Source organism: Eretmochelys imbricata, chromosome 12 (assembly GCF_965152235.1).
Source record: "Eretmochelys imbricata isolate rEreImb1 chromosome 12, rEreImb1.hap1, whole genome shotgun sequence".
Taxonomy (NCBI): Eukaryota; Metazoa; Chordata; order Testudines; family Cheloniidae; genus Eretmochelys; species Eretmochelys imbricata.
In genome coordinates this window covers 1,111,260-1,138,300 of record NC_135583.1, presented here as the reverse complement: position 1 = coordinate 1,138,300, position 27,041 = coordinate 1,111,260, and the positions used below count along the sequence as shown (strand labels likewise).

General features: G+C 48.0%; 1 protein-coding gene across 4 annotated transcripts in view; it reads right to left on the bottom strand.

The window, feature by feature from the left end:
- The window catches only part of CFDP1 (craniofacial development protein 1), a 115,394-nt gene that overhangs the window by 61,817 nt on the left and 26,536 nt on the right, over window positions 1-27,041 (bottom strand). For all 4 annotated transcript variants that reach the window (XR_013347697.1, XM_077831306.1, XM_077831307.1 and 1 more), the window contains exon 5: window positions 8,861-8,971. Coding sequence is in view for 3 of the 4 variants with exons in the window: in XM_077831306.1 (XP_077687432.1) it covers window positions 8,861-8,971 (111 nt within the window). In the remaining variant the exon portion in view is untranslated. The remainder of the gene's footprint in view (window positions 1-8,860; window positions 8,972-27,041) is intronic.

Sequence of the window (27,041 nt, the reverse complement as noted above, 5' to 3'; positions counted from 1 at the left end):
ATGTCCCTTTATCACACTATGGTGCAGCTTCTCCCTTTCTTATCCCAGTTTATATTCTGAGAGGGAAGACACGATTGATGTGGCTTCCTGTTGCCTGAAAGGCTCCCAGATGTTAACTGGAGGAAAGCAGAATGTAAAACATTGTCTTCCTGTGAAGGAAATATGCACCATGTCCATAAGGAAAGAGGCACTACAAAAGCAGAACAGACTGCATCCCAACCTTGGTGGAGAGACCCTAAGCCAGAGGTGGGCAAACTACGGCCCGCAGGACCGTCCTGCCTGGCCCCTGAGCTCCCGGCTGGGGAGGTTAGCCCCCAGCCTCTCCCCTGCTGTCCCTCCTCCCCCACAGCCACGCAGGCAGCACAGCTTGTGTCTGCCCACCTCCCAGGATTTCCAATAAGCCTGTCCTGCTGCTCTGAGCGGCATGGTAAGTGGGCAGGGGGAGGTTGGATAAGGGGCAGGAAGTCTTGGGGGGTAGTCAGGGGGCAGTTGGATGGGGCAGAGGTTCGGGGCGGGGGCGGTCAGGAGAGAGGGAGCGGGGGTGTGTGGATAGGAGGTGGGGTCCTGGGGGGACAGTTAGGGACGGGGGTCCTGGGAGGTGGCAGTCAGGGGACAAGGAGTGGGGTGGGGGGTTGGATGGGTCAGGGGGCCTGTCAGGTGGCGGGGGTGTGGATAGGGGTCAGGGCAGTCAGGGGACAGGGAGCAGGGGGGGTCAGGCATTTGCAGAGGCACAACCTTCCCTACCAGCCCTCCATACCGTTTCGCAATCCCAACGTGGTCCTCCGGCCAAAAAGTTTGACCGCCCCTGCCCTAAGCCATGTCAGTTTGAAACAAAGGAACTATTAGCACCCAGCTGCCAGTCCTGTGCTTTAGCCATTAGGCAATGCTTTCCCTCACTTCCCGTTCCAATACAACGCCCAGCATGAGAAGATACAGGGGGCTCCCTCTGCATGTTTGCAAATGGTCCAGAATAAGAATACAGCCAGCTCCATTAGCAGTTGGTTTCCATAACCGATCTCAGAGAGAGAGAAATGCACGTGACACAGGAGATGAAAGTAGAGGAGAGCAGGCTTCTCAGAACCCCTGCTGCCTGGAGGGAAAACTGCCCCCCAACTTTCATCAGAGAACTATCAAAGGACCCAGTTTGGAGCGGGTTGTTTGTATTTTATAAGACAGATGCTTTAGAGAGTTTAAGTCCTCAAATAGCTGAGATTCCATTCTGCTGAGCTTAGACAAGACTAGGAAAAGAAACAGCTGATCCCAGTTAGTTCGACCTGGGGAATGTGCTCAGCCAGATCAAGGCAAAGAAATACGAGGCACAGAGCAACCTGGGCTCTGCTAAGCCAAGAAGCCTCCAAAGCAAAGTTAACCCTCACCACACACACTTGCGAAAGCGGCAGCAGGGCAGAGCGCCAGGGGGCCTGATTCTCATCTCACCCTGCTGTGACTCAGGCATCACTCCATCCAAGTGGGTGGAGTTTTACCCATTCTGCACGTGGGCAAGGGAGAGAAGAATGAGGATCTGTGAGCTCCCTCTTGGAGGAAGATGTTTGCTGCATTCTTTGCTTTGAGCCCAATGTATCAAACACAAAAGAAGGGAAGCAAGAGAGCTCTCCAAACTCAGAGACTCCCCTCCCCCAGTTTTCCCGCAGTCCTGAGAAAATGCTTAATGACAACCCACAGTAGGAACTGGGGGGGCGGGAGGAGGAGATCCTGAACAATAACCTGGTCCAGTTAGTAGAGTCTCAGCTAGGGCCCAATCCTGTGCAGTGCTAGCAGACTCAGCTCCCAGTGACTTCAACAGGAGGATGCTCAAGGGGTCAAGCTGCTTGGAATGCCCTAAACAGGATTATAAGACAGCTACACCCTTGTTTAGACAAGCTGATGACATCCATTCTTCCCCAGCCTTTAAACACTGCTCCTTCCGTGGCAATTAATCTCAATGTAACAAACAAACAAAAGTGTAACATTAAAAAAAACAATAGCCCTGATGGATCAAAGAGGAGTCAGTCAAGAAATTAATAGTCAGCAGAAACTAACAAGGAATAATTAGAAAGTGTCCAGGGAGATGCAAAGAAATAACAATGACGATAATAAAAACAGACCAGAGACCTGTATAGAGCTCGCTCCATTGGAAAAGCCAATGCCACACTGAAAATAGTGAATCTTCCAGACCCAAGTGGAATTAATAAGAAATATGTAAAAACTAGCTGTGGGGCACAAGTTGCACCCTGGCAGCCTCACCTCATTATGAGAAGAAAAATATATGTCCTGGACTATTTGCCTCCAGACAGCTGGCAGCGGTGCAAGGAGCCAGGATTTCTCAGCCTAGCTGTGTGTATACTGCCCCCTAGAGCACGGTCGGGGCACAGGCAAGGTTCTTGAAAATGTTAGTGAGGACTCAGTGGTGCAATTACACAGCGCACTATTAAAAAGAAAATCAAGTCCAAGCAAGCATGAGCTCTGTGTCCTTTGTGCCACTGTGATGGTTACAGGCAGACCGTTTTTTCACTCCTCACCGGCAGATGAAGCTGCTGTGAAATCAGCAAAGTGTTCCAGGCACACCGTAGCATGTGGTAGCCATGAGGGACAGCATTCTTTGCTGCTCCAGTTTTAACGGTGTAGTAGCATTGGCCTGCCTTAGCCAACATCCACTCCGAAAATGGACAATCCTGTCACCCCTCCAGTGCTCAAACTGCTGCACGTCCTCTGCAGCAGACTGGCAGACACCAAAATCCTGGGACTCTTCTACTGAGGCACCCCAGGCTCAGATGCTAAAATGCTCCATTAAGACCAGAGGAATTATCTCTGAGAGATGAGGAGGGTTGGGTCCAATTAGCTCCAATCAGGATCTAAAGCAGGCTGGAGGCATCTCTAGGCAGAGGAGTCCTGGAAAGAAACCTTAGGAACAGCCCCGCTTGGGGAGCAAGTTTAGCTGAGATTTAGGGGGTTTGGGATGCAGCCCAGTCACATCCTCCCAGAAAGAGTCTCAAAACTGCTCCTCCCACTACCTTTAAGGCTGAGGAGGAAACAAGGCCCGGAAGCACTTCTGCTGGGATGCGGCCACATGACCCAGTGGAAGGCAGGGGAGTCAGGAAAGATCACACCTGCCTATATGGAGGTGAGGAGGAAGATACAAGAAAGTGTCGGGGCACAGATATTAGGGGATGATCTTTTCCAGTCTTTCGCTGAATCCCTTGGTTTGAAGTCAATGCTATTCACATGCAGTGTGATTCCAGCAGCCTGTGTGGAGGTTCCTCCTTCATTTTATGTCCTCATCTTGCATACTGAAGGGCTTTTTTAAGAGCATGGAGTACTCATGCTGTAGACCACGAAGGCTCTACTGTGTCACCAAAGACTACTAGGGACAGGCTAAACATGCATGTTATTGACTAGACAGACTGTAACGGCTTCCCAGTGTGAGTTCAGATGCACAGCTGTAAGAAATACTGCAGGAAAAACAATGTGGCTTTTTGGCATGGCACTTTATGGCTGAGAGCCCTTGCCCAATTTTAGTGATGGCAAATACATGGAAGGTCTGGAAGGCCTTCTTAATGCTAGCTGACACTCGTGGCAGTGACCGTAAATCCTAACAAACTAGCACTGCCATGGTACTGCAACCAGGTAAGTGGTGTAAAGTGGTAGTCTGAAACCTTGCCAGCTAACCGCTAACGAACATCACCGGGGGCATCCATACAGTTGTCTGTAATCGTAGTTCAGAAGGCAGGGCATCATTGTGGGACAACTCTAATGCATCAGGACTGCAATAAGGAAGAGGCTGGGAAGCACCAGATCTATGGGAACCAAAGAGCAGGGCTCCCAAGGACTCACCTTGTCAACAAACCCTGCTGAGGGAACAGGGTTGGTTGCCTTTTATTCCTGGCTTTAATTAAAGCCATGTGTTTAGTTTGCTCCTCTCCAGAACTGCTCCCTCCCCACCCACTGTAAACCATTGCTTTTTATAGCACGTCTGGCGTGGATGTCAAGCGTGCCAGAAATACACTTTCAGCCCCAAGTGTCCCTTCCCCAGGACCAGTTAGTTACCAGGGCTTGCTAACGTGGAGATGAGAACAGGATGTTTGATTTTGCTACCATTGCTTTCCTGGATTACTTCAAGCTGTTTAGATAAAGGAAAATAAATAAATATGGGGCAGGCTGGCTGCATGCAGAATCAAAATAAACTGCTTGCAGGCTGAGGGAGGAAAAGCCTACAGAGAATCCACTCTTCATTATTAGAACTGTATCTTACACTTCAGGGGTCTAAAAGTACAATCCAGTCAAAGAGCAGGTCATTTCACAACCGACACATGCTCCTCTTTGGGATCATTGATCAGTTACTCTTACAATTACAGGCTGAAGGCTCCAACCACAGCACAACTTTAATTACTGAGGATTTGTATTTCAGTAGCTTCTAGAGACACGAGTCAATCTCAGGGTCCCACTGTGCTAGGTGATGTAATACACAGGGGGCAGACAGTCCCTGCCCCAAAGAGCTCACAGTGTGCTAAACAGACCAGACGAAGGGCCGTGTTATCATCTTCAACCAGACGGCTCCTTCTCTCACACATAGAGCTGTCATGTCAGAGCAGTCTGGAGATCCTCACTTCAGAAACATGGAGTCACTGCCCAGACTCTGTCTGGGCACTGAGTCCATTTTCTTAATGTAAAGGTGCCTTATTCTGGCTTAAAGACACAAATCAGGCCTGTTAGTTATTTTCTTACCTGAAAGTATATTGGCTGGTTTCCCAACTGGGAGCAGAATTCTCTGAAGCATGTTTACCTTCGTGCTTAAAGGAAAGAGTCCCAATGGATGGTCGGAGCAAACGCACCAGGATGGATTATCCCCAGTGACATGTACAAAGAAAATCACGTACAGCAAAAGTCTACCAGGAAGCCCGCTTAGGGCAGCAGGATATTAGGATATTAGAGCAGTGCACACTGGATATGTAAGAGGCTTGCATAGACTGCCTTTGCAACAGTCTAGTGCCCTTTGATTTTTTCCGACTTGAGCTCGTTCCAAACACTGAACTAAACAAAGCCCCATAAAATTACGTATTTGCCATCATGACAGTATGCTGGAGGGTTTAGAGTGTTTGGGGGCGTACACGCCAGCAAAGGGGATGTCAGACGTGCTTTTGGCTGTGTCAAGTCATTAGGCTGTGCCACAAACTGCTGGTCTGCAGCTAAATTTTACTCTACAACGCCAGACCATGCATGACATGCCTCCCCTTGCTGGCATGCCACCCAACTCGTCAACCTCGGCTTATGTTTTCAGCAGGCTGTTTCTGGTCTGTTCGCTCAACTGGGCGGGGGTCTAGTGATGGGCAACTGGCCCCATTTCATTCACTCGAGAAGCAGGAAGTTTTAAAGGAGTGCCCTCATTACTCACTCAATATATTTGGGTGGGGTGCTAAAACTTCTGGGGGCACATCCCATGATGCTTTGCACTCCAGTAAACTGAGTCACACTACACATTATTGCAAAGTATATTGTGAGAGAACTTGTCTGTCCTTTCTTGGCACTCAGAGGGAACTGTGGGGAGGCAGTGCAGGAGGTGCTAATCTGTACCCACGCTGCACACTGCTTATGTTAACAGCTGACAAGTTGTGCTCACTTGAGCCCTGTATCTCCTGACAGGCAGCCAACTCAAGTTCAAAGTACCCACATTCCAGTGAAGGGTGCATGTGTGTGGACAGGATTCGAGTTAGAGGCAACCCTTAACCCGAGTTAACTTTGTCGTGAAGACTGCCCTACATCACAAGCATGTTATTCCATGATTCTGTCACAAGTGACAATACTAACCTTATATACACATTCATTTCTCTAAGGACCAGACTCATCCAAGGAGCATTACAAGTCCTCATAGTGGTCTATGTTTACATTTCCCCAAATTAGCTAATGGGCAAGACAATATTCAGATGGATAATTTCAGAGTGATGATCCAGCTGCAGATGCTGAAGAACTCAAGCTCTACTAGTTAATATCAGAATTAACTCACACCAAGAAACTGTCCTTTCAAACCTGCTTTAAGCTGATAGAAATAACAATGTAGTGGTTTTCATTCTACCCACATTCCAATCAAACTCATTTTAGGTCTCTTCAAACACAAAGAATCATAGAATCATAGAATCTCAGGGTTGGAAGGGACCTCAGAAGGTCATCTAGTCCAACCCTCTGCTCAAAGCAGGACCAATCCCCAACTAAATCATCCCAGCCAGGGCTTTGTCAAGCCTGACCTTAAAAACCTCAAAGGAAGGTTCCACCACCTCCCTATGTAACGCATTCCAGTGCTTCACCACCCTCCTAGTGAAAAAGTTTTTTCTAATATCCAACCTAAACCTCCCCCACTGCAACTTGAGACCATTGCTCCTCGTTCTGTCATCTGCCACCTCTGAGAACAGTCTAGATCCATCCTCTTTGGAATCCCCTTTCAGGTAGTTGAAAGCAGCTATCAAATCCCCCCTCATTCTTCTCTTCTGCAGACTAAACAATACCAGTTCCCTCAGTCTCTTCTCATAAGTCCCCTAATCATTTTTGTTGCCCTCCACTGGACTCTCTCCAATTTTTCCACATCCTTCTTGTAGTGTGGGGCCCAAAACTGGACACAGTACTCCAGATGAGGCCTCACCAATGTCGAATAGAGGGGAATGATCACATCCCTCAATCTGCTGGTAATGCCTCTACTTATACAGCCCAAAATGCCATTAGCCTTCTTGGCAACAAGGGCACACTGTTGACTCATATCCAACTTCTCGTCCACTGTAATCCCTAGGTCCTTTCCTGCAGAACTGCTGCCTAGCCATTCGGTCTCTAGTCCGTAGCAGTGCATGGGATTCTTCCGTCCTAAGTGCAGGACTCTGCACTTGCCTTTGTTGAACCTCATCAGATTTCTTTTGGCCCAATCCTCTAATTTCCTCTGTATCCTATCCCTACCCTCCAGCGTATCTACCACTCCTCCCAGTTTAGTGTCTTGCTGAGGGTGCAGTCCACGCCATCCTCCAGATCATTAGTGAAGATATTGAACAAAACCAGCCCCAGGACTGACCCTTGGGACACTCCGCTTGATACTGGCTGCCAACTAGACATGGAGCCATTGATCACTACCCATTGAGCCTGACAATCTAGCCAACTTTCTATCCACCTTATAGTCCATTCATCCAGCCCATACTTCTTTAACTTGCTGGCAAGAATACTATGGGAGACCATGTCAAAAGCTTTGCTAAAGTCAAGGAATAACACATCCACTGCTTTCCCCGCATCTACAGAGCCAGTTATCTTGTCATAGAAGGCAATTAGATTAGTCAGGCATGACTTGCCCTTGGTGAATCCATGCTGACTGTTCCTGATCACTTTCCTCTCCTCTAAGTGCTTCACAATTGATTCCTTGAGGACCTGCTCCATGAGTTTTTCAGGGACTGAGGTGAGGCTGACTGGCCTGTAGTTCCCAGGATCCTCCTCCTTCCCTTTTTTAAAGATGGGCACTACATTAGCCTTTTTCCAGTCATCTGGGACCTCCTCCGATCACAATGAATTTTCAAACACAATGGTCAATGGCTCCGCCATCACATCCACCAACTCCTTTAGCACCCTCGGATGCAGCGCATGCGGCCCCATGGACTTGTGCTCGTCCAGCTTTTCTAAATAGTCCCTAACCACTTCTTTCTCCACAGAGGGCTGGTCACCTCCTCCCCATGTTGTGCTGCCCAGTGCAGTGGTCTGGGAGCTGACCTTGTTCATGAAGACAGATGCAAAAAAAGCACTGAGTACATAAGCTTTTTCCACATCCTCTGTCACGAGGTTGCCTCCCTCATTCAGTAAGGGGCCCACACTTTCCTTGATTTTCTTCTTGTTGCTAACATACCTGAAGAAACCTTTCTTGTTACTCATAACATCTCTTGCTAGCTGCAACTCCAAGTGTGATTTGGCCTTCCTGATTTCACTCCTGTATGCCCGAGCAATATTTTTATACTCATCCCTGGTCATTTGTCCAATCTTCCACTTCTTGTAAGCTTCTTTTTTGTCTTTAAGATCAGCAAGGATTTCACTGTTAAGCCAAGCTGGTCGCCTGCCATATTTACTATTCTTTCTACACATTGGGATGGTTTGTCCCTGTAACCTCAATAAGGATTCTTTAAAATACAGCCAGCTCTCCTGGAATCCTTTCCCCCCCATGTTATTCTCCCAGAGGATCCTGCCCATCAGTTCCCTGAGGGAATCAAAGCCTGTTTTTCTGAAGTCCAGGGTCCGTATTCTGCTGCTCTCCTTTCTTCCTTGTGTCAGGATCCTGAACTCATCCATCTCATGGTCACTGCCTCCCAGGTTCCCATCCACTTTTGCTAAGAGATGGCTTAGGTCTAGAAAAAAATCCCCAGTAGAACGTGGACGCATTTCTTTTGTGCCCTAGCTAGGGAAGAAGGTTGTCCTGAGTTTTTCAAGTCATTCATAAGGACATGCGTCACAGATCCATGGAGTGGATCTGACAGTTCCTTCAGACCTTTAATGAGAGCTGGGCTCATCCCAGAGTTCGCCGCTTGAGCAGAATCAACGCTCAGAATAACATTCTAGCTCAGCCAGGTGAGGGGTCCAGAACAAAAAGATCAGTAATAGAAATATCACTGTTGGGACAAGATGGTGTAACAACAGAATTAGAGCCTGATCCTGAGAACTACTGAGTCCTGGGAGTTGTGCATACTCAGCGCCTCTCAGAATCAGGCCTCCAGCACTCAGTCCTGCTCCCACTGAAGTTGATACAAAGCTTCCTTTGACTTTAACAGCATAGGGTTGGGCCTTACTCACTAAGTGGGGCTCCCTACTCCCCACAAACTCAGGCACCCCCTATATGTAAAACACATGCACTCACCCAGAGACTGTCGGAAGGGAAGCAGGAGCCGCTGGCTGCACTTTCTCCTTCTCTTGCTGCTTCAGAAAGGATTTGGCTTCTTTTGAGGCAGCATCTACTTCTTTAGTCACTCTGTGGCACAGGAGAGACAAAGCCACGTGTCAAAGCAGAGACTCACATAAAATGGGAATCAGAGATGCAGCAAGGGAGCACAGGAAATATCGGTATCAAAGGCGATCCTGGACCACATGCATTGTATTAATTCCTCTTCTATTAACCACTGCAGGTGGAATCAGCATGTCTTGTTGAGATCCCATTCCAGTTGCAAACCATCTGTGTTCACGTCACAATGAAATGATAGCGAATTAGAGCTAACAGGGCTTTAAAAATTAACAGAAATGTTTATTCATTCAAACAGGCCCATCTCACCGGAAGCTACTGAATACCTCAAATGGATCACTGGAGGCAAGTCTGGTTTTTAATTGGGTGCTTGATTGCCTCATTTGCTGGTCTTCTGTAATAGCATCTCTCCCACCCACACTTCTCCCAACAATGGACTGGGCTGGCGACTACCCCCGTGACTGATGCTGGAGCAGGGAACATGTCTATAGAGACCATGCTCCGACTTAATGCTGAAAGCAGAAATCTGTGACAATTTTCTAGCTGCTATTTTTGTTTCACGCCTAGGGGATACAAAATATTGAACTTTTTTTTTAATAAGTCAGTATTGCATCTGCTATGGAGAATACAAATATTAGAAAGAAAATATCCAGAAAACCACTTTATCATTCAAAATATCCAGCTACTTTAGCCTCCTCGTTTTTGCTGCCTGCCCCTAGCGATGTGTGTTTCAGGCACTCAGCTGTTCCTAATGAGATTGTCCTGGTTTGTCAAACTAAAAGCCTCACTCCCTTAAACAAAACTTAAAGCCTCTCACAACCTACTTGCAGTTCAGCCTCCACAGCCTGAAAACACCCTAAAGGAAGTGGTGTGCCTCCATGCAGCCAATCACTGCTCCCTTTGTACAGCCTCAGCGCCACCTACCACCAAACCTCACCTCCATTCATTCCGTTTGCTGGATCTGCCAGCTGAGCAGACTCATTTTCAGGTCAACACAAATGCTGGTTCTTCTCCGAAAGTGACTGTGTAAAAATCTCTTCCTGTGATTCCTAAGACCTGCTCCCTGGGAAAATCCAGACCCACTGCTGCTAACCTTTTATTCCTCAGAACCCTGCAGAGCCAACGCAGCTACGAAGAGCAAGCTGGAGCCTATTAGGTCCTGTAGCGGTGTGGCTAACCTGCTCCTAAAATAGAAGGGGTTAAAAGCAGCCCTGGAGAGGGCAGTGGCTGGGGATGGCTGACTGGGGAAGCAGCCACAGCTGGGCCACGTCCCAGTCAGGCCCCAGCTGGCCTGTATGAAAAGGCTGGGAGCCAGAGGCCCCAGGAGTCTCTTTCCGGGCTGGGAGAGAGCAGGGCCTGGCTGCCTGCCTGACAAGGTACTGAGGGTGGTGCTGTGCTGTGGAAGGAGCAGGCTGAGAGGGGGCGCTCCAGGCTGGCAACTCCCCAGGCTGTAGGGCCTGGTCCAAGGCCCATAGAGGTACTGGGAGGCAGAGGAAGGCAACAGGTCCGAACCCCCTTGCCTACGATGAGTGGCCTTTATACGGCAGTCTGCCCCAGAGAGCGGGGGCTTGATGATGACTGGCAGTAGCCCAGACTGAGGCAAGGTGGGGATAGTGGGTTGGGGGTTCCCCAGGAAGGGGAGACCCAGAGGCAGAGTGTGGGGTTACTGCCAGGGGGCAGAACCCCAGAGAAAGGGGCACTGGGGTCTGTGAGGGACACGGGGGCCAGAGCTGTGCGGATCACCGGCCTGCAGACGGCGCTCCACATTGGAAAGAGCTAAGTCCTGGATGACCAGCAGGAGATGCTGCTGGGTGAGTCCGGCTCCTTTACAGGTCCCTACATGGGACATGAAACAATTGCTGACTATAGACTCAGACCTGAAGGTTATTGTGATCATCTAGCCTGACCTGTGAATCGCAGGCCACAGAACCTCACCCACCTACTCCTGTAATAGATCCATAACCTCCAGCTGAGTTACTGACATCCTCAAATCTTGATTTAAAAACTGCAAGTTACAGAGAATCCACTCTAGTTCAAATCAGCAAGTGACCCTGCCCCACGCTGCAGAGGAAGGTGAAAACCCCCCAGGGTCCCTGCCAATCTGATCTGGGGGAAAATTCCTTCCCAACCCCAAATATGGCGATCAGTTAGATCCTGAGCATGTCAACAAGAACCATCAGCTAGACACCCGGGAAATAATTTTCTGTAGTAACTCAGAGCCCTTCCCTCCCAATGTCCCATCTCTGGCTGCTGGGGATATTTGCTACTAGCAGTTGCAGACTGCTTACAATGCCATGCGGCCCATCTCATCATGCCATCCCCTCCATAAACTTATCAGTCTTAAAACAAGCTAGGTTTTTTGTCCCCACTGCTTCCCTTGGGAGGCTGTTCTGGAACCTCACTCCTATGATGGTTAGATACTTTCATCTAATTTCAAGCCTAAAACTGTTAATGGCCATTTCCACGTTATATCTATTTGTTCTTGTGCCCATATTGGCCCTTAAATAACTCCTCTCCCTCTCTGGTGTTTATGCCTCTGATGTATTTATAGAGAGCAATCACATCTCCCTTCAGCCATTGTTTGGTTAGGCTAAACCAGCCAAGCTTTTTGAGTCTCCTCTAATAAGGTAGGTTTTCTTTTCCTCGGATCATCCTAGTAGCCCTTCTTTGCACATGTTCCGATTTGAGTTCACCTTTCTTAAACACGGGAGCCCAGAACTGCACACAGTATTCCAAGCGAGGTCTCACCAGTGCCTTGTATAATGATATCAGCACTTCCCTGTCTCTACTGGAAATACCTCGCCTGATGCATCCTAGGACTGCGCATCACACTGATGTCTCATAGTCATCCTGTGATCAACTCATACACCCAGATCTTTCTCTCTCTCTGTCACTTCCAACTGATATGTTCCCAGCTTATAACAAAAATTCTTGTTGTTAGTCCCTAAGTGCATTCCCTTGCACTATTAAATTTCATCTCATATCTATTATTCCAGTTTTCAAGGTCCTCCAGATCTTCTCGGATGATATTCTGATCCTCCTCCATATTGGCAAGCCTTCAACTTTGCATAATCCCAAACCTTATTAGCACTTTTAGTCCCACTTTTCATGCCAAGGTCATTTATGAAAATGTTAAATAAGACTGATCCCAAGACTGATCCCTGAAGAACTCCACTAATAAGCTCCCTCCAGCCTGACAGTTCCCCTTTCAGTATGACCCGTTGTAGTCTCCCCTTTAACCTATGTTCCAATCAGTTACAATCGTTTATTACAGTTGATGTGCAAGAGGAAAACCCAGCCTAACTCTCAGATCCTTGGATAAGTTTCCAAGGCTGGCAGTGAGAAAAATGCTTCAGACTTGTTGACTTAGAGACATTGACAGGGGAACAGATGAGGAATTCCCACAGTGCTGTTTATAAAGAGTCAACATTCAGCAAAAACAGCACCTTAAGGCCAGCAGGAAGCGATAAGGTGAGGGGATGAAGGAAAAAGACCTTCATCTTCCTCCCTGCAGCCCAAATACGGAGGGAAAGGAATGTTGAAAAGTAAATTAACATCTGTGCTAATTGATTCTTGCCCCAGCCTTGTTCATTCAGTGCAGAAAGGAGAAATTAGCTTCATTTAGCTTTGCCACCTGCATTTCCAATGGGCAGCAGTCATGTGGACTGAAGCCGTTTCAAAGCAAGGAATATTTACAAGTGTTTGCAGATCAGATTGAAAGGGGAAAAATTAATTCAGGAAGAAACAAAATCCTTGTTACAGCAGCGTTACAATTTAGAACATCCAGAGCGCGCTACCCATGCACAGCCCTCAGAGCTAATGCTCACGTCGTGCCGTATTTATATACCAATGGTTATTGTACTTTTCATTAATTTCATCAGACAGAATAAACTCATTGCCTTTATGCAGCAATTAGCTGGAACTCCCCAAGGAGCCCTATCAGCGGTGAATGCCGGTCTTAGATTAAAACCATTGCAGTGTCTATTTTCAAATGCACCAGCTTGAGGAAGCGGCTCAATTCCCCTCACTGCTGTACAGCAAAATCGGTTCTTGTGCATTTTGCACAAAGGTGACAGCTCATGGAGATGCTCTCCTGGCTGTTATCACCCCCGCACGTGCTTTCACCCAGTCCTGAAGCTTGCTTCCAAGGCATAAAGACAGTGACAAACAGCCATGAGAAACATCAAAGCAACCCAAGGGATACAGGAGTTCAACAGACATGGAACGGAATTCTATGGCTCTAGGCCCCCTGTTCTCCAGCCTGCCCCGGGGAGCTTTCTGCTGGGGATCCAAACTAGCTGTTCAACTCCAGCAAATTTTTGGCACTTGATAGCCTTGGCCTGGGAGAGACAGCAAAGAGGGAGCAGCAGTCTGGGAATAAAGCAAGGGTTACAGGAGGAAAATTGGAACTGGGAGCATGCCACTATTAACTCTGTGTGCTCCGATCAAGAATAATGGCCCATAAGCTCTTTGGAGCAGGGACAGCATCCCTGACAATTTATTTGTACAGCATCTAGCATAATGAGACGCTGATCCTGATTGGCCCCCATTACTCTGGTATCTGAGCACCTCACAATCTTTACTGGATTTATCCTCATCTGCACCCGTGAGGCAGGGCAACCCTATTACCCCATTATACAGATGAGGAATGGAAACACAGAGAGACTAAGTGACTTTCCCAAGGTCACCCAGCAACAAAAGAGGGAAGTGAACCCAGGTCTCCCAAGTCCTAGGTTAGTGTACCTAATAATAGCAGTGATTGCATGGGAGCGTACGGTGGTTTTGCATAGATCCTCTCCTACTGGTGCTGCCTTCAAAGACACACAATTGGGAAACAGCTCATAATATTCTGCATTTCTGGAGCTCTTTGCCTCAGGCAGTGCTCTAGCATTTAACCTCACAACCCCACTGTGCTCTTGGTAAGTCTGATGCCCACTTCGCTGCTGAGCGAACTGCAGTGCACAGTACGTGCCCAAGGTCACAGAGCCAGGAACAGCACCCAGGAGTCCTGGCTCCCTCTGCTCTGATCACACCACAAGACACCATTGCCCCAGATTATTAGGAAAGAAACTGGCCAAAGAACATTATGAAGTTTAAGATTCCCAAGAAAATACCTGACTAGATTTGCTCATGTACAATGTGACAAAGACCATACAGCAGAGATGCCCAGTGAGCACAGTCACATTAGCTGAGCTTCCACAGTTCATCCCCACCTAGTGCTGAATCTGGCAAAGCCACGGCTAGGTCCCTCAACGCGAAGGCAGGATCAGTACCGAGGAGGCCCTCTGCACTTCAGTGGGAGGAGACAGGCTTGCTTCACACCTCGGCTTAGAGGAACAGCAGAGGTGGCTGGATGTACAACAAAGCACTTTGTCTGCAATAATTTACCATTCCCTTTGGCCTGTCAACAGCTGCTCTGAATTTATTTTTAAAAAATCATTAGCCATCGCAGCACCAAGATACAGATGCGGTGCACAGCCTGTTTTGCCAGCGCCACACAGCTGGGGACGGAGACAAGCATCAGAAAACGAATTAAAATTAAGATAATTATCTTCGAAGATAAGTCCATCACAAGAGAGCTATACTGCCTCATAAAACGACACAAAAGCAACTCAGCAGCAATTTACGGCTGGGCGGATGCCGGCAGTGACTTTGCATCATTCCAATGTAACTGACAAACGAAAGAATATTAAAAGGCTTTAATGGGCACCAGCTCAGAGCATGTACATTTCATCCGTCCTCAGATCCCTGGCCAGGCGAAAGTAATAATGGAGGCCAGGTTTTCAAGAGACAATAGCTCACCATGTGCTAACCTAGGCACTCCCTGCTCTGCAGTGACAGAACTGGGAGCTGCTACTCCATCTGGAAGAAATCACATTCATTACTAAAGAAAATTACAAGACCTTTTGCTACTAAATACTTGGTAAGTAACTATGTGCCTGGCTGTTTACCAGGATCCTATTCACACTTTCTTACCTAGGAATAAACATGAAAATAAATATATTGTCAACATTAAAATAAGTACAGATGTGTCTCACTCACTCAGGTACCCTGTAATTTGCACACACAAATCTGCTGCCTCTCCTCATTTCTCCATAGAGATTTAATACAGTAGCCGAGTGTTGCAATGAATCTCCTCGGGCTTGTACAAAATATAATAATACAGAAAATTGTTGTTTGTATGGCACTAGCATAAGGAAAGGCAGTGTTGCCTAGGAGATACAGCAATGGACTGGACTCAGGAGACCTGGCTTCTATTCCTGACTGCCACCGGCGGGCTGGGGACCTTATGCCAGTCACTTCCCCACTCTGTGCCTCAGTTTCCACACCTTTAAATTGGAGACGATGCTACTGACCTCCTTTGTAAAGCGGTATGAGATCTACTGATGAAAGGTCCTAAATAAGAGCTAGGTATTATTAGTGCCTGGAAACCCCGACACGGGGCACAAGACAGCTGCTTCCCCAAAGACCTTACATTCTAAGTACAGTACTAACGATAACAGTAAGGGTGTCTAACATTTACAAATGACATATGAGATCGAGTGAATATGTGAAAACTAACCTAAGTCACCTTTGTCAAACAAACACATAAAGCACATTTTGCAGTGCAGTGACCTTGCTTTTGAGATGTTAAATTGTGAAACCCAGCACTTCACAAGTCTTCCAGTCATTAGTGAAGGTCTGACTACAGGGCCTGAAAAAGTTTAAGGACATTCTCCTCCTATCTGGCTAGTAGTTCTTTTGATCCAGCTTTATAAATAATATTTTATTCATAGATCTTAAAGCACTTCACAAGGAGGCCATATTACATGTGGGGAAAATTAAGGCAAAGAAGAGGAAAGCAACTTGCCTACGGTCATAAGACAGGTGAGGTGCAGAGCTTAGAATAGAGCCCAGGACTACGGACCACATTGCCTCACACAACTTCACCGTGAACAGACAATACAAATACAATTTCCCTTAACGCAGCACCTCCTGTTTTTACCAGGAGCCTCATGCAGGCAGACAAGCAACCTTACCACCCCACTCTGCGTCCCCAAACTCAAAACCTAAAACCAGTATTCTAACAACGATTTCTTAATGCTTTCCACAGATCTGGTCTGGTCTACACAGAGATTTTGTACCACCATAGTTATGCGGATACATTTTCTAACATGGATGCAGTTATACTGGTATAAATGTGCTTATTCTACTGCACCCACATTAAGGCAACTTTACCGCTCGAACTGTAGTGCTATAGTTAAAGTGGTACATCGTGTGTGCGTAGACAAGGCCTTAGAGTTACTGTACAGTATGCCTTCACTGCACAGTTAACCCAGGTGGATCAGCACCCAGGTTGGCCTAGCCTGGGTATGAGCAGCCACACTCCAGAACCTCACTGATGCTTCACTCACCCATGTGTACTGGGGGTGTACCCCAGGGTTCTATGTCGAGATGCTCTATAATTCTTTCCCAGTCAACTGCGTCAATTGTGGGAGAACCTGTCTGCCCTTCAGGGGGAATTGTGGGAAAGCAGTGGAACTATCAGAACTCAAGTGGTTTAGCTGAATCCTCGCTACAAAGTGGGTGGGTCTCAGCTAGGGTGACCAGATGACCCGATTTTATAGGGACAGTCCTGATATTTGGGGCTTTGTCTTATATAGGTCCCTATTACCTCCCACCCCCTGTCCTGATTTTTCACACTTGCTACCTGGTCACCCTAGTCCCAGCCCAAGTTAAAGTATAGCCTGGGTTCTAACCGATACTCCCAGTAAGGTCAGCTAACCTAGGGTTAAAGCATCTCTAAACCCAGGTGTAACAAGGAGGCTGCTACCTTAGCACCCACTTGTGGCCAGGGGTGCCTCTGTAGTGTCCTGCCTCCTGTTTCCCTTTCTTCAGGGCTCCTTAAACCAGCTCCACACTGTCTCTCTGCCAATTGCAGCCCTTCTTGGGGTCTGGTTTCTCCATCAAGTTAACAAAGTTCTCAAAAACCAAACACAAAACCAAAATCTTCCACCCAGCCTTAAGCTGGGCACTGCCCCACCTCCGCAAGGTCTGAGCAGCTGGGGAAGATGCAAAGCCTGGCTTGCCTTCCTTACCTTCTCCCAAAGGAAAACAAAATGTTCAGTTGGGTGTTCTTCCCCAGCCCCATCTCCCTTCTTCAGGGACAACCGCAGGAGACCCTCTCTCCCAGCAGCTCCCCTTTAGCTCTCATCTCACTGAACTCCCTGACCCTTTACAGCCCAGTGCAGCCCTGCCTCGTTAACTGACTCCTTTGGGAGCACCTGCTCTGGTAGAGGGGCACTGGACCTATTTCAATCACAGGGGATCAGCCACCTCGTGACACCATGTAAAGGTTGGTGTGTGTGGACACAAGGGGAGCTCGGGCTAATACCTGGATCAGAGCTAGGTTAACTGCAGTGAAGACATACCCATAGTTACCCATAGTTGTTGAGCAGCTGTAAAAAAGAAAAAGAGACCCCCTACCACCATCATTTCCCATGCCAAGGAGCCCTTGCCTCAGCAGACGAACTGGGAAATGGGAGTAGAAGATTTTCAAATATAAATCCGGGTTTCAGAGCTATCTGTTCGTGACAACAACCCTCTTAGCAACAGCAGCAACTAAGCCGATACTGCCTAGTTTCAATATTGCTTTTATAACGTTGAGTCAGTTTGGATAAAACATTGAACTTAATCTATTAAACCCTGAAGCTTAGTACTTGAATTCAATAGGAGAGAGGGGCTATAACATACTAGCTCTTCTCTGGTCCATATTCTGGCTTCAGGCACAAGTGAAACAAGTTTTGTGCTCTCCACCTGGTCCTGGATAGATACTGGACCACATCCCACACCTTGTTACACAATCTGACCTTCTGCCCCTGGGACACAGAGAGCCAGAAATGCAGAATGCTGCAGGTCAGGACTCAGGGGCTTTGGCAATCATATGAAGCTCAGTACTGGAACAGCAAGGGGGTCCCTATTGAGCAGAGCCGTGTGTGTGAGAGGAAGAAAGGCACAGAACAGGTGTCCAGCACTAGAAAGGGAGGATAACATCAGGCCAGGAGAGAAGCACATGGGCAAAGCTCCATGAAGAGAGCATGCAGAGGATCTCTGCACTGCGCCTGGGTTATGACCAGCCCAGCCCTTATGCTACTGGGCTCCAAATTTGCACACAAGCCTTTCCCGACGCAGCTCAGCACAACAACGCTGGCGACACTGGCCAATGCAGCTTTCTTCAAAACAACAAAAGTGTTGGGTGAACAAAGAAGCATAGGCTGAGAAGGTGTGTGCCAACACTGGGGTAGAAGGGAACTCCTTCAGTCCAGCCACACCCCTAACTGCTGTGCTAACCCTCCCTCCGCCCTTCTGTGCTCAGAGTGGCTCAGCTGGAAAATTACCGTTCTTTTGCCTGTCACATCTCACAACAGCCAGCCCTGCTGAGGGATACTGCTCCAGCCTAGACCTGCTGGACCTGCTGACTTCTGAGGAGAGGCTGAGGGAACTGGGATTGTTTAGTCTGCAGAAGAGAAGAATGAGGGGGGATTTGATAGCTGCTTTCAACTACCTGAGAGGTGGTTCCAGAGAGGATGGTTCTAGACTATTCTCAGTGGTAGAAGAGGACAGGACAAGGAGTAATGGTCTCAAGTTGCAGTGGGGGAGGTTTAGGTTGGAGATTAGGAAAAACTTTTTCACTAGGAGGGTGGTGAAACACTGGAATGCGTTACCTAGGGAGGTGGTAGAATCTCCTTCCTTAGAAGTTTTTAAGGTCAGGCTTGACAAAGCCCTGGCTGGGATGATTTAATTGGGGATTGGTCCTGCTTTGAGCGGGGGGTTGCCCTTCACTGGACTCTCTCCAATTTTTCCACATCCTTCTTGTAGTGTGGGGCCCAAAACTGGACACAATACTCTAGATGAGGCCTCACCAATGTCGAATAGAGGGGGACGATCACGTCCCTCGATCTGCTCGCTATGCCCCTACTTATACATCCCAAAATGCCATTGGCCTTCTTGGCAACAAGGGCACACTGTTGACTCATATCCAGCGTCTTGTCCACTGTAATTCCTAGGTCCTTTTCTGCAGAACTGCTGCCTAGCCATTCGGTCCCTAGTCTGTAGCAGTGCATTGGATTCTTCTGTCCTAAGTGCAGGACTCTGCACTTGTCCTTGTTGAACTTCATCAGATTTCTTTTGGCCCAATCCTCCAATTTGTCTAGGTCCCTCTGTATCCTATCCCTACCCTCCAGAGTATTTACCTCTCCTCCCAGTTTAGTGTCATCTGCAAACTTGCCGAGGAGGCAATCCACACCATCCTCCAGATCATTTATGAAGATATTGAACAAAACTGGCCCCAGGACCGACCCTTGGGGAACTCCACTTGATACCAGCTGCCAACTAGACATGGAGCCATTGATCACTACCCGTTGAGCCCGACAATCTAGCCAGCTTTCTGTCCACCTTATTGTCCATTCATCCAGCCCATACTTCTTTAACCTGCTGGCAAGAATACTGTGGGAGACCGTGTTGAAAGCTTTGCTAAAGTCAAGGAACAACACGTCCACTGCTTTCCCTTCATCCACAGAACCAGTTATCTCATCATAGAAGGCAATTAGATTAGTCAGGCAAAAACAAAAACCAGGCCTAGTCTGTTCTCCCTTGGGTGATGTTTTTCTCTCTGGTTATAGTATGTAGCATCTGTTACCATAGCATTCACCATCTTTGTCCCGACATTGGTAGTTTTAAGGTGCAGTTTTAGCATGTGGTCTTTTGGACCCAGGAGACCCCTCCCTCAGGTGAGGGGTGTTTCCCATAATGAAAGTAAATCTGCTGTACAGGAAGAATCAGAGAGACTAGCAGAGTATTGATCAATCTGTGGCTTTTATTGTACCCCCTTTCAAATCCAGGTTACAAGATGAGAGCACCATATTGCACTGACTTACAAAGAAAATCTACAAGAGCTAACTGCATCCACCCAGCTTGGCTAAGGAACCAACTAAAGGTTGGGGCCGGGGTGCCCAGGCTCCATGAATATTCAGGGCCCAGGGGCCCAGCTCCACCAATGTTTGGGGCCGGGTCTCTCCTCTGCCTGCCACCCCCGCGTGCCTCCCGGCCCTTGCTGCTGCCCCTGGGCAATTTAAAAGGGCCCAGGGGCCCCCAGCCGCTGCCTTCACCACTGGCAGTGCAGCGGGACTGCCCACGTTACGGAGTGGCTGCGGCAACGCTGTGATGTAGCCAGAGTAGTCAAGCCGGGGAGAGCTCTCCCAGCGACAAAAATAACTATCCCGAATGAGGGGTGGCAGCTTATCGCCAGGAGCGCGGTTCCCGGTAATAAAGCGCTGTCTGTACCGGCACTTTTCAGCGCCAAAACGTTTGTCGCTCTGGGGGGTGTTTTTTGACACCCCTGAATGACTAAAGTTTTAGGGCTGAAAGGTGGCAGTGTAGACACAGCCTACGGTGGCCTCCTGCCTGCCCGCTGCACACTGCTCTGGGAATTAACTTAGGCTTGAATAGAGACTGGGAGTGGATGGGTCATTACACAAAGTAAAACTATTTCCACAGTTCCTGTTAACTGCTGGAAATGGCCCACCGTGATTATCACTACAAAAGGTTTTCTCTCCCGCCCCTCCCCCGCTCTCCTGCTGGTATTAGCTCACCTTTCCTGATCACGATCGTTACAGTCTGTATGGTAACACCCATTGTTTCATGTTCTCTGTGTATATAAATCTCCCCACTGTATTTTCCACTGCATGCCTCCGATGAAGTGAGCTGTAGCTCACGAAAGCTTATGCTCAAATAAATTGGTTAGTCTCTAAGGTGCCACAAGTACTCCTTTTCTTTTTGTGAATACAGACTAACACAGTTGCTACTCTGAAACCTAACTGTCAGGGTGGTTAAGCACTGGAATAAATTGGCCAGGGAGGTTGTGGAATCATTGGAGATTTTCAAGAGCAGGTTAGATAAACACCTGTCAGGGATGGTTTAGATCGGGGGTAGTCAATTATTTTTTGTCACGGTCTAACTTACTTGGTCAAGGTATAGTCAAGATCCAGACGCCAGAGAAAATAATAATCATAATTTAAAAAATGATAATAAAAAGTACATAAAAAGATTTTGCGTTCCATTCAAAAGATTCTGGTGGTCCGGATTTGGCCTGCAGTCCACCTATTGACTACCCCGGTCTAGATAATACTTAGTCTGCCATGAGTGCAGGGGACTGGACTAGATGACCTCTCGAGGTCCCTTCCAGTCCTACGATTCTATGAAAATAATGTAGTCCTTAAATTCCATCTGCCTCAACAGCTAGATCTTGTCTGTTCAGAAGAAAATGGGATTCTGAAAAGCAACCCTCAAGGTGACAGTTGTCCTAAAGGTTTATGAGTTAGAACGTGGTTTGGGAATTATTTACTCCTAAGCAAATCCGTGCCACTTGTTTTCCTATAGAGTGGTTGGTACAAAAGACCCACAGGCTGGATCACTGAAGATTAATCTCTGCACGTAAGCACAAGGCTGCTCTGTGTCAGACAGGTAGGGGAGAAGTGGCTGAGTTACATGGAGACTGAGAAAGCAGGCCAGATTTTCTAAAAAGCACCCAGCTGCCCCAAGTCTGACAGAGACCAGATTTTCCAAACAGCTCAGAACCCATGGTGCTGAACTCTTTTGAAAATCTGTCCCCTAGTAACCCAGTAGTATATGATTGCTTTGTTTGTGAGGAGCCTTGGCAGGTGGTCCAGAGGGAGAAGCTCTGGGATTTGAAGGGTCAGGGAGTCTGATGGGTGCTAGGGAGGTATCCCTGGGACCTGGCCCTTTAAGGGGAGTTGGGGCCCAGCCTCACCTGTGACTGGTTAGCTGATCAGTCTCAGCTGAGAGGTAGCTAGGGATCAGGTGATTATAAAAGCTGCACTATAGGCCAGTTGGGGTGGAGGAGCAGGAAGGCTCCTGCAGTGGGGAGAGCTACAAGGGAGTGGGTTGGCTCTGCTCCTGTGGCAGGCCATGGAGCAGGGGGACTTCCTGTAGGGGGACTGGTACAGAACATTTGGGAGCAGGGTTCCTCTGGCTGGAAGCTCCGGCCGGGGAGGACAGAGCCCAGTTTGTGGATGACTCTCAGGCAAGTGGCCTGTGGAGTGGAAATCTGTAGGGAATTGAGCGGCCCCTGCAAGGGGGCCTTGGTTTAGGAGGCCAGGTTGCTTGATGCACTGCACTAGGTTTATGTGGAAGGAAAAAGGCTGAGCTCTGAGATGAGGGCCTGAAGCAGACTCTGGCCAGGGACTCAGGCCTTCCTGTGCTGACGGGATAGGCCAGCTGCCTATGCAAGGCTGTTACTGTCAGTGGGATAGAAGCAGACTCCCACTGCAGTGCAACCTCAGGCAGGAATGAAAGGAAACGCCTGAGGCTGGAGTTTGAGGAACATGGGGAGTAAGAAAACGGGAAGGAGGGCGGGAATGTTCTCAGCCATATAAACAAGGGGGGTGGGAGTTGCCTGGAGTTTCCAGAAACGTGAGATTGGTGATTCAGGGGTCACCTGCCACTTGTCAGCAAGTTAAAGAAGTATGGGCTGGATGAATGCACTAGAAGGTGGGTAGAAAGTTCGCCTTGTACTTTAGCTGGGGTGCTGCCGTGGTCCTGAGTTTGGTATAAATACCTCCGTAGCCACAGGAGGAGATTCCCTCTCTACTACACTGAAGATGCTTTTCAAACCCCCCCTCTCCTCCCCCCACCACCTACAATATTCCAGTGCTGACTGAAGACAAGGCACCAGCAGCAAATAAAAACACGCCACCAGAAAGTAACTGAAAGGGGAGAGATGAGGAGTAGAGTTCATCATCAAGTTCACTGTGCAAGGTCATGGTGATGGGAGCCCTCAAAATACCCAACACAGGTTGGAAAGATCCAGCTGACAATTCTGAAGATGCTCTGAGACTCCCTCCTTGAGGGTTACACACACACACATGAGATCTTTCATTTTCCTCACACTGGTTAATTACTGGCTTTGGTGATTTGGCAAACCGTTTGCACGAATGTATGAATTCTGGGTGATATTATGAAAGGTTACTAGGAAAAGTAAGAAAGAATTGAGGGGAGTCAAGGCAGCGCCACCTCATATAGCCAGGCGAAGGGCTATGGCCGCTAGGTGTATTGCCTCCTATGCGTATTGCTAGGCAAAATTTTCTAGCTCCGGTGCACAAAATTCTCTAGCTCTATGTGGAATATACGGCTGCATCTACTCGCAGAAGAAGCGCCAGTGAACCCCATGCATAATGTATAGGAGAATAACTGATGCCTACACTTAATGACATCAGCTTTGGTCAATAGTTGTCAATTATTAGCTAAAATCAGACCCAACCCTCCTCCCCAGGGAAATCTCCTTATTTGTCTATATTTCCTGAAGTTTCAGAAAGGTTATCCAAACTTGCCAGGAAACCCTTTCAGAACCTTTATGCATCTCCTCAGAGGTATCATACTTTCACTTACTGAGTTCCAAAATCAATAGCTGCTTTTGAAATGGGAAAAAGCCAATATAAACTGCACAAGTCTGAGGTATCCTCTGACCTCTAAGAGCAATAACATTGCAAGGACAAAAAGAAAAGGAGTACTTGTGGCACCTTAGAGACTAACCAATTTATTTGAGCATGAGCTTTCGTGAGCTACAGCTCACTTCATCAATCTGGTTAGTCTCTAAGGTGCCACAAGTACTCCTTTTCTTTTTGCGAATACAGACTAACACAGCTGTTACTCTGAAACATTGCAAGGACAGACACAGCACAGAACCGCTGCTGCTGACACGTCATAATGCCACGATCAGTGGGTTAGGCATCAGCTGCAGCAAAGCTGTTAGTCATTTTTTTGTTTTAAAGAGCAATACCAATACCGAAGGCATTCATTCCTGGAACCTACTTGGGGTTGGCTTCATTCCCAGGATGGCTTTAGTAAGGACCCACAATTTCTGAGAGAGAACAGTCTCTTACTATCTAGGCCAAATTTTTGGAAGTGCTACAGAAAAAGAGCTCCCAGCTTTGGGGATGCTATGGGGAGCAGTGGGGGTAAGTGACATGTCACTGAACAACAGCTCTGATAGAGCAGGCTCCAAAGGAAATACTATTTAGCTTCGCTCTGCAGGAAGGATGGGAGCTGCGGATCCCAAAGAGACTGAGGATCAGGGCATTCCAAGTGGGGAGATCCTTAGGGCTCTTGTGAGGAATGTAGAGACCAACCCCAGGAAACACAAACAACAAGGAAGTGACTAGAATAGGCTCTTCCAGATCCCCTTCACCAGGTTAGAGGATCTGGGATTAAAACAGACACAAGTCAGACCAATCTTCTCCCATCCAGACAAAGCATCCTTAGTCACCCTGATGGTCCTCAGAGCTTACCCTACTCAAAGCTTGGCCAAGCAGACCCAGGACTTCAATCCCAATGGAAATCTATAGAGGTTCATGACCCTGCTTTTAGCAGCACTTCACTCAATGCTACGGTGAGGAGCACAGTATAAATATCAGGATGGGTATCTCTCTCCGCCCCCTGCCCCCACTTCCCATTGCCCCCATGCAGCTTTATTTCAAGGTTTTCACACAGACCATTGTGATCATCTAGTCTGACCTCCTCTATAGCACAGGGCATAGAACTTTCTCCACAATAATTCCTAGAGCAGATCTTTTAGCAAAACATGACTGAAAAATTGTCAGTGATGGAGAATCCACCATGGCCCTTGGTAAATTGTTCCAATGGTTAATTACCCTTCTTTCCAGTAAACAGCAGATCTCCATCTATCAGAGCTGTATGTAGCTGTCTCCATACATCTCTTGCCATCCACCTTGAGGGAATAACTAGGACAATTCAGGGCATTCCAAACTCCTGCCAATTCAAAAGGAAGCCAAGGGGTTTGGTTTCCAGAGGGTGACCCTTGCCTGGCTATGCACTGGGCTGCTATTAAATTGCTCAGATCAGTCCCATGAAGCAGGTTTAATAATTAAATGGTCCACTTTTGCAGGTAGGCCTTGTAAAGCCCTGGGTCCTACAACCTTTTCTGTATAAAGTGACAGGAATCAGAGACTTTTGGACACAAAGAACAATTCTGTTAGCATCTACTTGCCCCATCATTCACTGATGCTGCAAAAGCTTTACAGAAAAAACCCAATCTGCATGAAGATCAGCAATACACATCAGCCTTGTGCGCCTTATCTACAGCATCAGCAACTGAAGGAAAGACATCAAAGCTCTGATCCCCACTTCTGAATGGCATCAAAGGACACTGTCCTTCTCTTCTATTCATCCCTGCGCAATACCTTGGGAATGACACACTGCGTCAAGACTCTCACCAACATCTCTGGCAAGAATTCTGAATGCTCTCTCAACTTCTCCCTACTAATAGCCTGGATTTCCAGAGGAGCGTCAGAAGCCTGACTGGTATGGCAAGAAGAGAATCAACAAAATCATGTGTTCTAGCCGCAGCCTATCCTGACAGGTTTAGGAGATGCATCTGGCTGAGCTACACTGTGAGTGACCATAGAGTTGGAGGGCATCTGGCTGAGCTATATTGAGTGACCAATGAGTTGGACGGCAGGAGGGTGGCTGGACAATTACAGGTGGTTTAAACACTGGGGATGGGGAAAACACTCTAAATCCTGAAAGTCACTGCTGTAAATCCCTACTTTAAAAAAAAAATCGTTTCATTTTATAGCTCATGCTTGGCATTTCCCAACTCTTCCCTATAGTTGCTGGTAGAAGATAGGGGTTCAGCATGCTGTCCTGACAGACTAAGGCTACGTCTACACTTGTGGCAGTGTGTAGAGGGCCAGCTAGAATGGGTATAAACAGAAGTGTAGATGATGTGAGACGGCTTAGGCGAGTCAAGCGCTCCACAAATCCAGCTATATACCTTGCAGCGCTCTCTGCACACCAAGGAGCACCTCTTATGTCTACACTGCTATCTTTTAGCAGTGTAGCTCCCCACTACCAGAACCTTTCACTGCAGCAAGGAAAGGCTCTTGTGGGGGGGAAGGTGGGGGGAAAGTCTCCAGCAGCCAGGAGGGAAGATTCCCTGCTGCCAGAGCCTTTCCTTGCTGCAGTGAAAGGAGCTTCAGAGCCTTTTACCACAGCGTGTAGCTACACGTATAGTTCTGTACGCTACATGCCACCCTAAGTGTCGGGATAGCCTAACGGAACCAAGAGGCAGAATTCCATCCTATGGACTGTGGCAGGGGGAGAAGAAATACCCTTGGGCTCTCTCTTCACTCAGCCGCCTAGCCTGGGAGGCAGAAGGGATACCACCCTATCCCAGCACAGCAGAAGTGAAACTGCCGTTACCAAGAGGGAAGGCAGAGCTGAGCAGGGATGTGGTTTACTGCATGGTGGCAACTAAAGAACCACGCAGGGAGCAGGGAAGGTGCTTTCTAGAGGGCAGCTCTTGACAGCAAGCTAAGAGCTCTCATAGGCCAGATCCACTGTTCTGCAGCTGCTCCCTTTTGGGGAACGGCTGAAAGCGGGAAGGATGAGGAGAGGAGGGCAGGAGCCCAGCAAGAGCAGCTGTGAGCAGATGAATGGCTCACCCCTGCACTGGGAGGAGCTGAGGATAATCTATTCTAGCTGCCAAGCCCACAGAAGATGCAGGATAAAGACCAGAAAGAATTCGAGCAGCTTTGAGCGATTGTCATGTCCTGTATCAGAACGCGAGCTCTACTGCTGTTTAGGTCAGACCTACCACCAAGGGGGAATAAATCTATCCTGCAGCAGTTGTGCACAGCTCTCCTAAGCAGCCTAATCAGGAAATGGGTGAAAAGTTAACAGCCTTGAGCAAGGTTGGAGCTAACCAGCAACACATCCAAGGGCTTAGCCACACACCTGTCCATAATCATCTTCACTAGTCAATGTGATTATGCATAAGTCCCATGGTTTGCTGACCTGCTTCTAGTTCCCCATCTCGGTAAGGGTCAAATACATTGGGCTTAATGCTGGACTTCTGCAGACACAATTCCCAGCGTCAACCTCAAGCCTGCACACAAGGGGCCTGCAGCATCAGGCTCAATGTGTGGTTTTATCAGAACAGGTAAACCCTTAATGGTTCAGATCCTCAGTCCCACTATCCCCCAGGCTTTGCTTTCCCTACCACAAG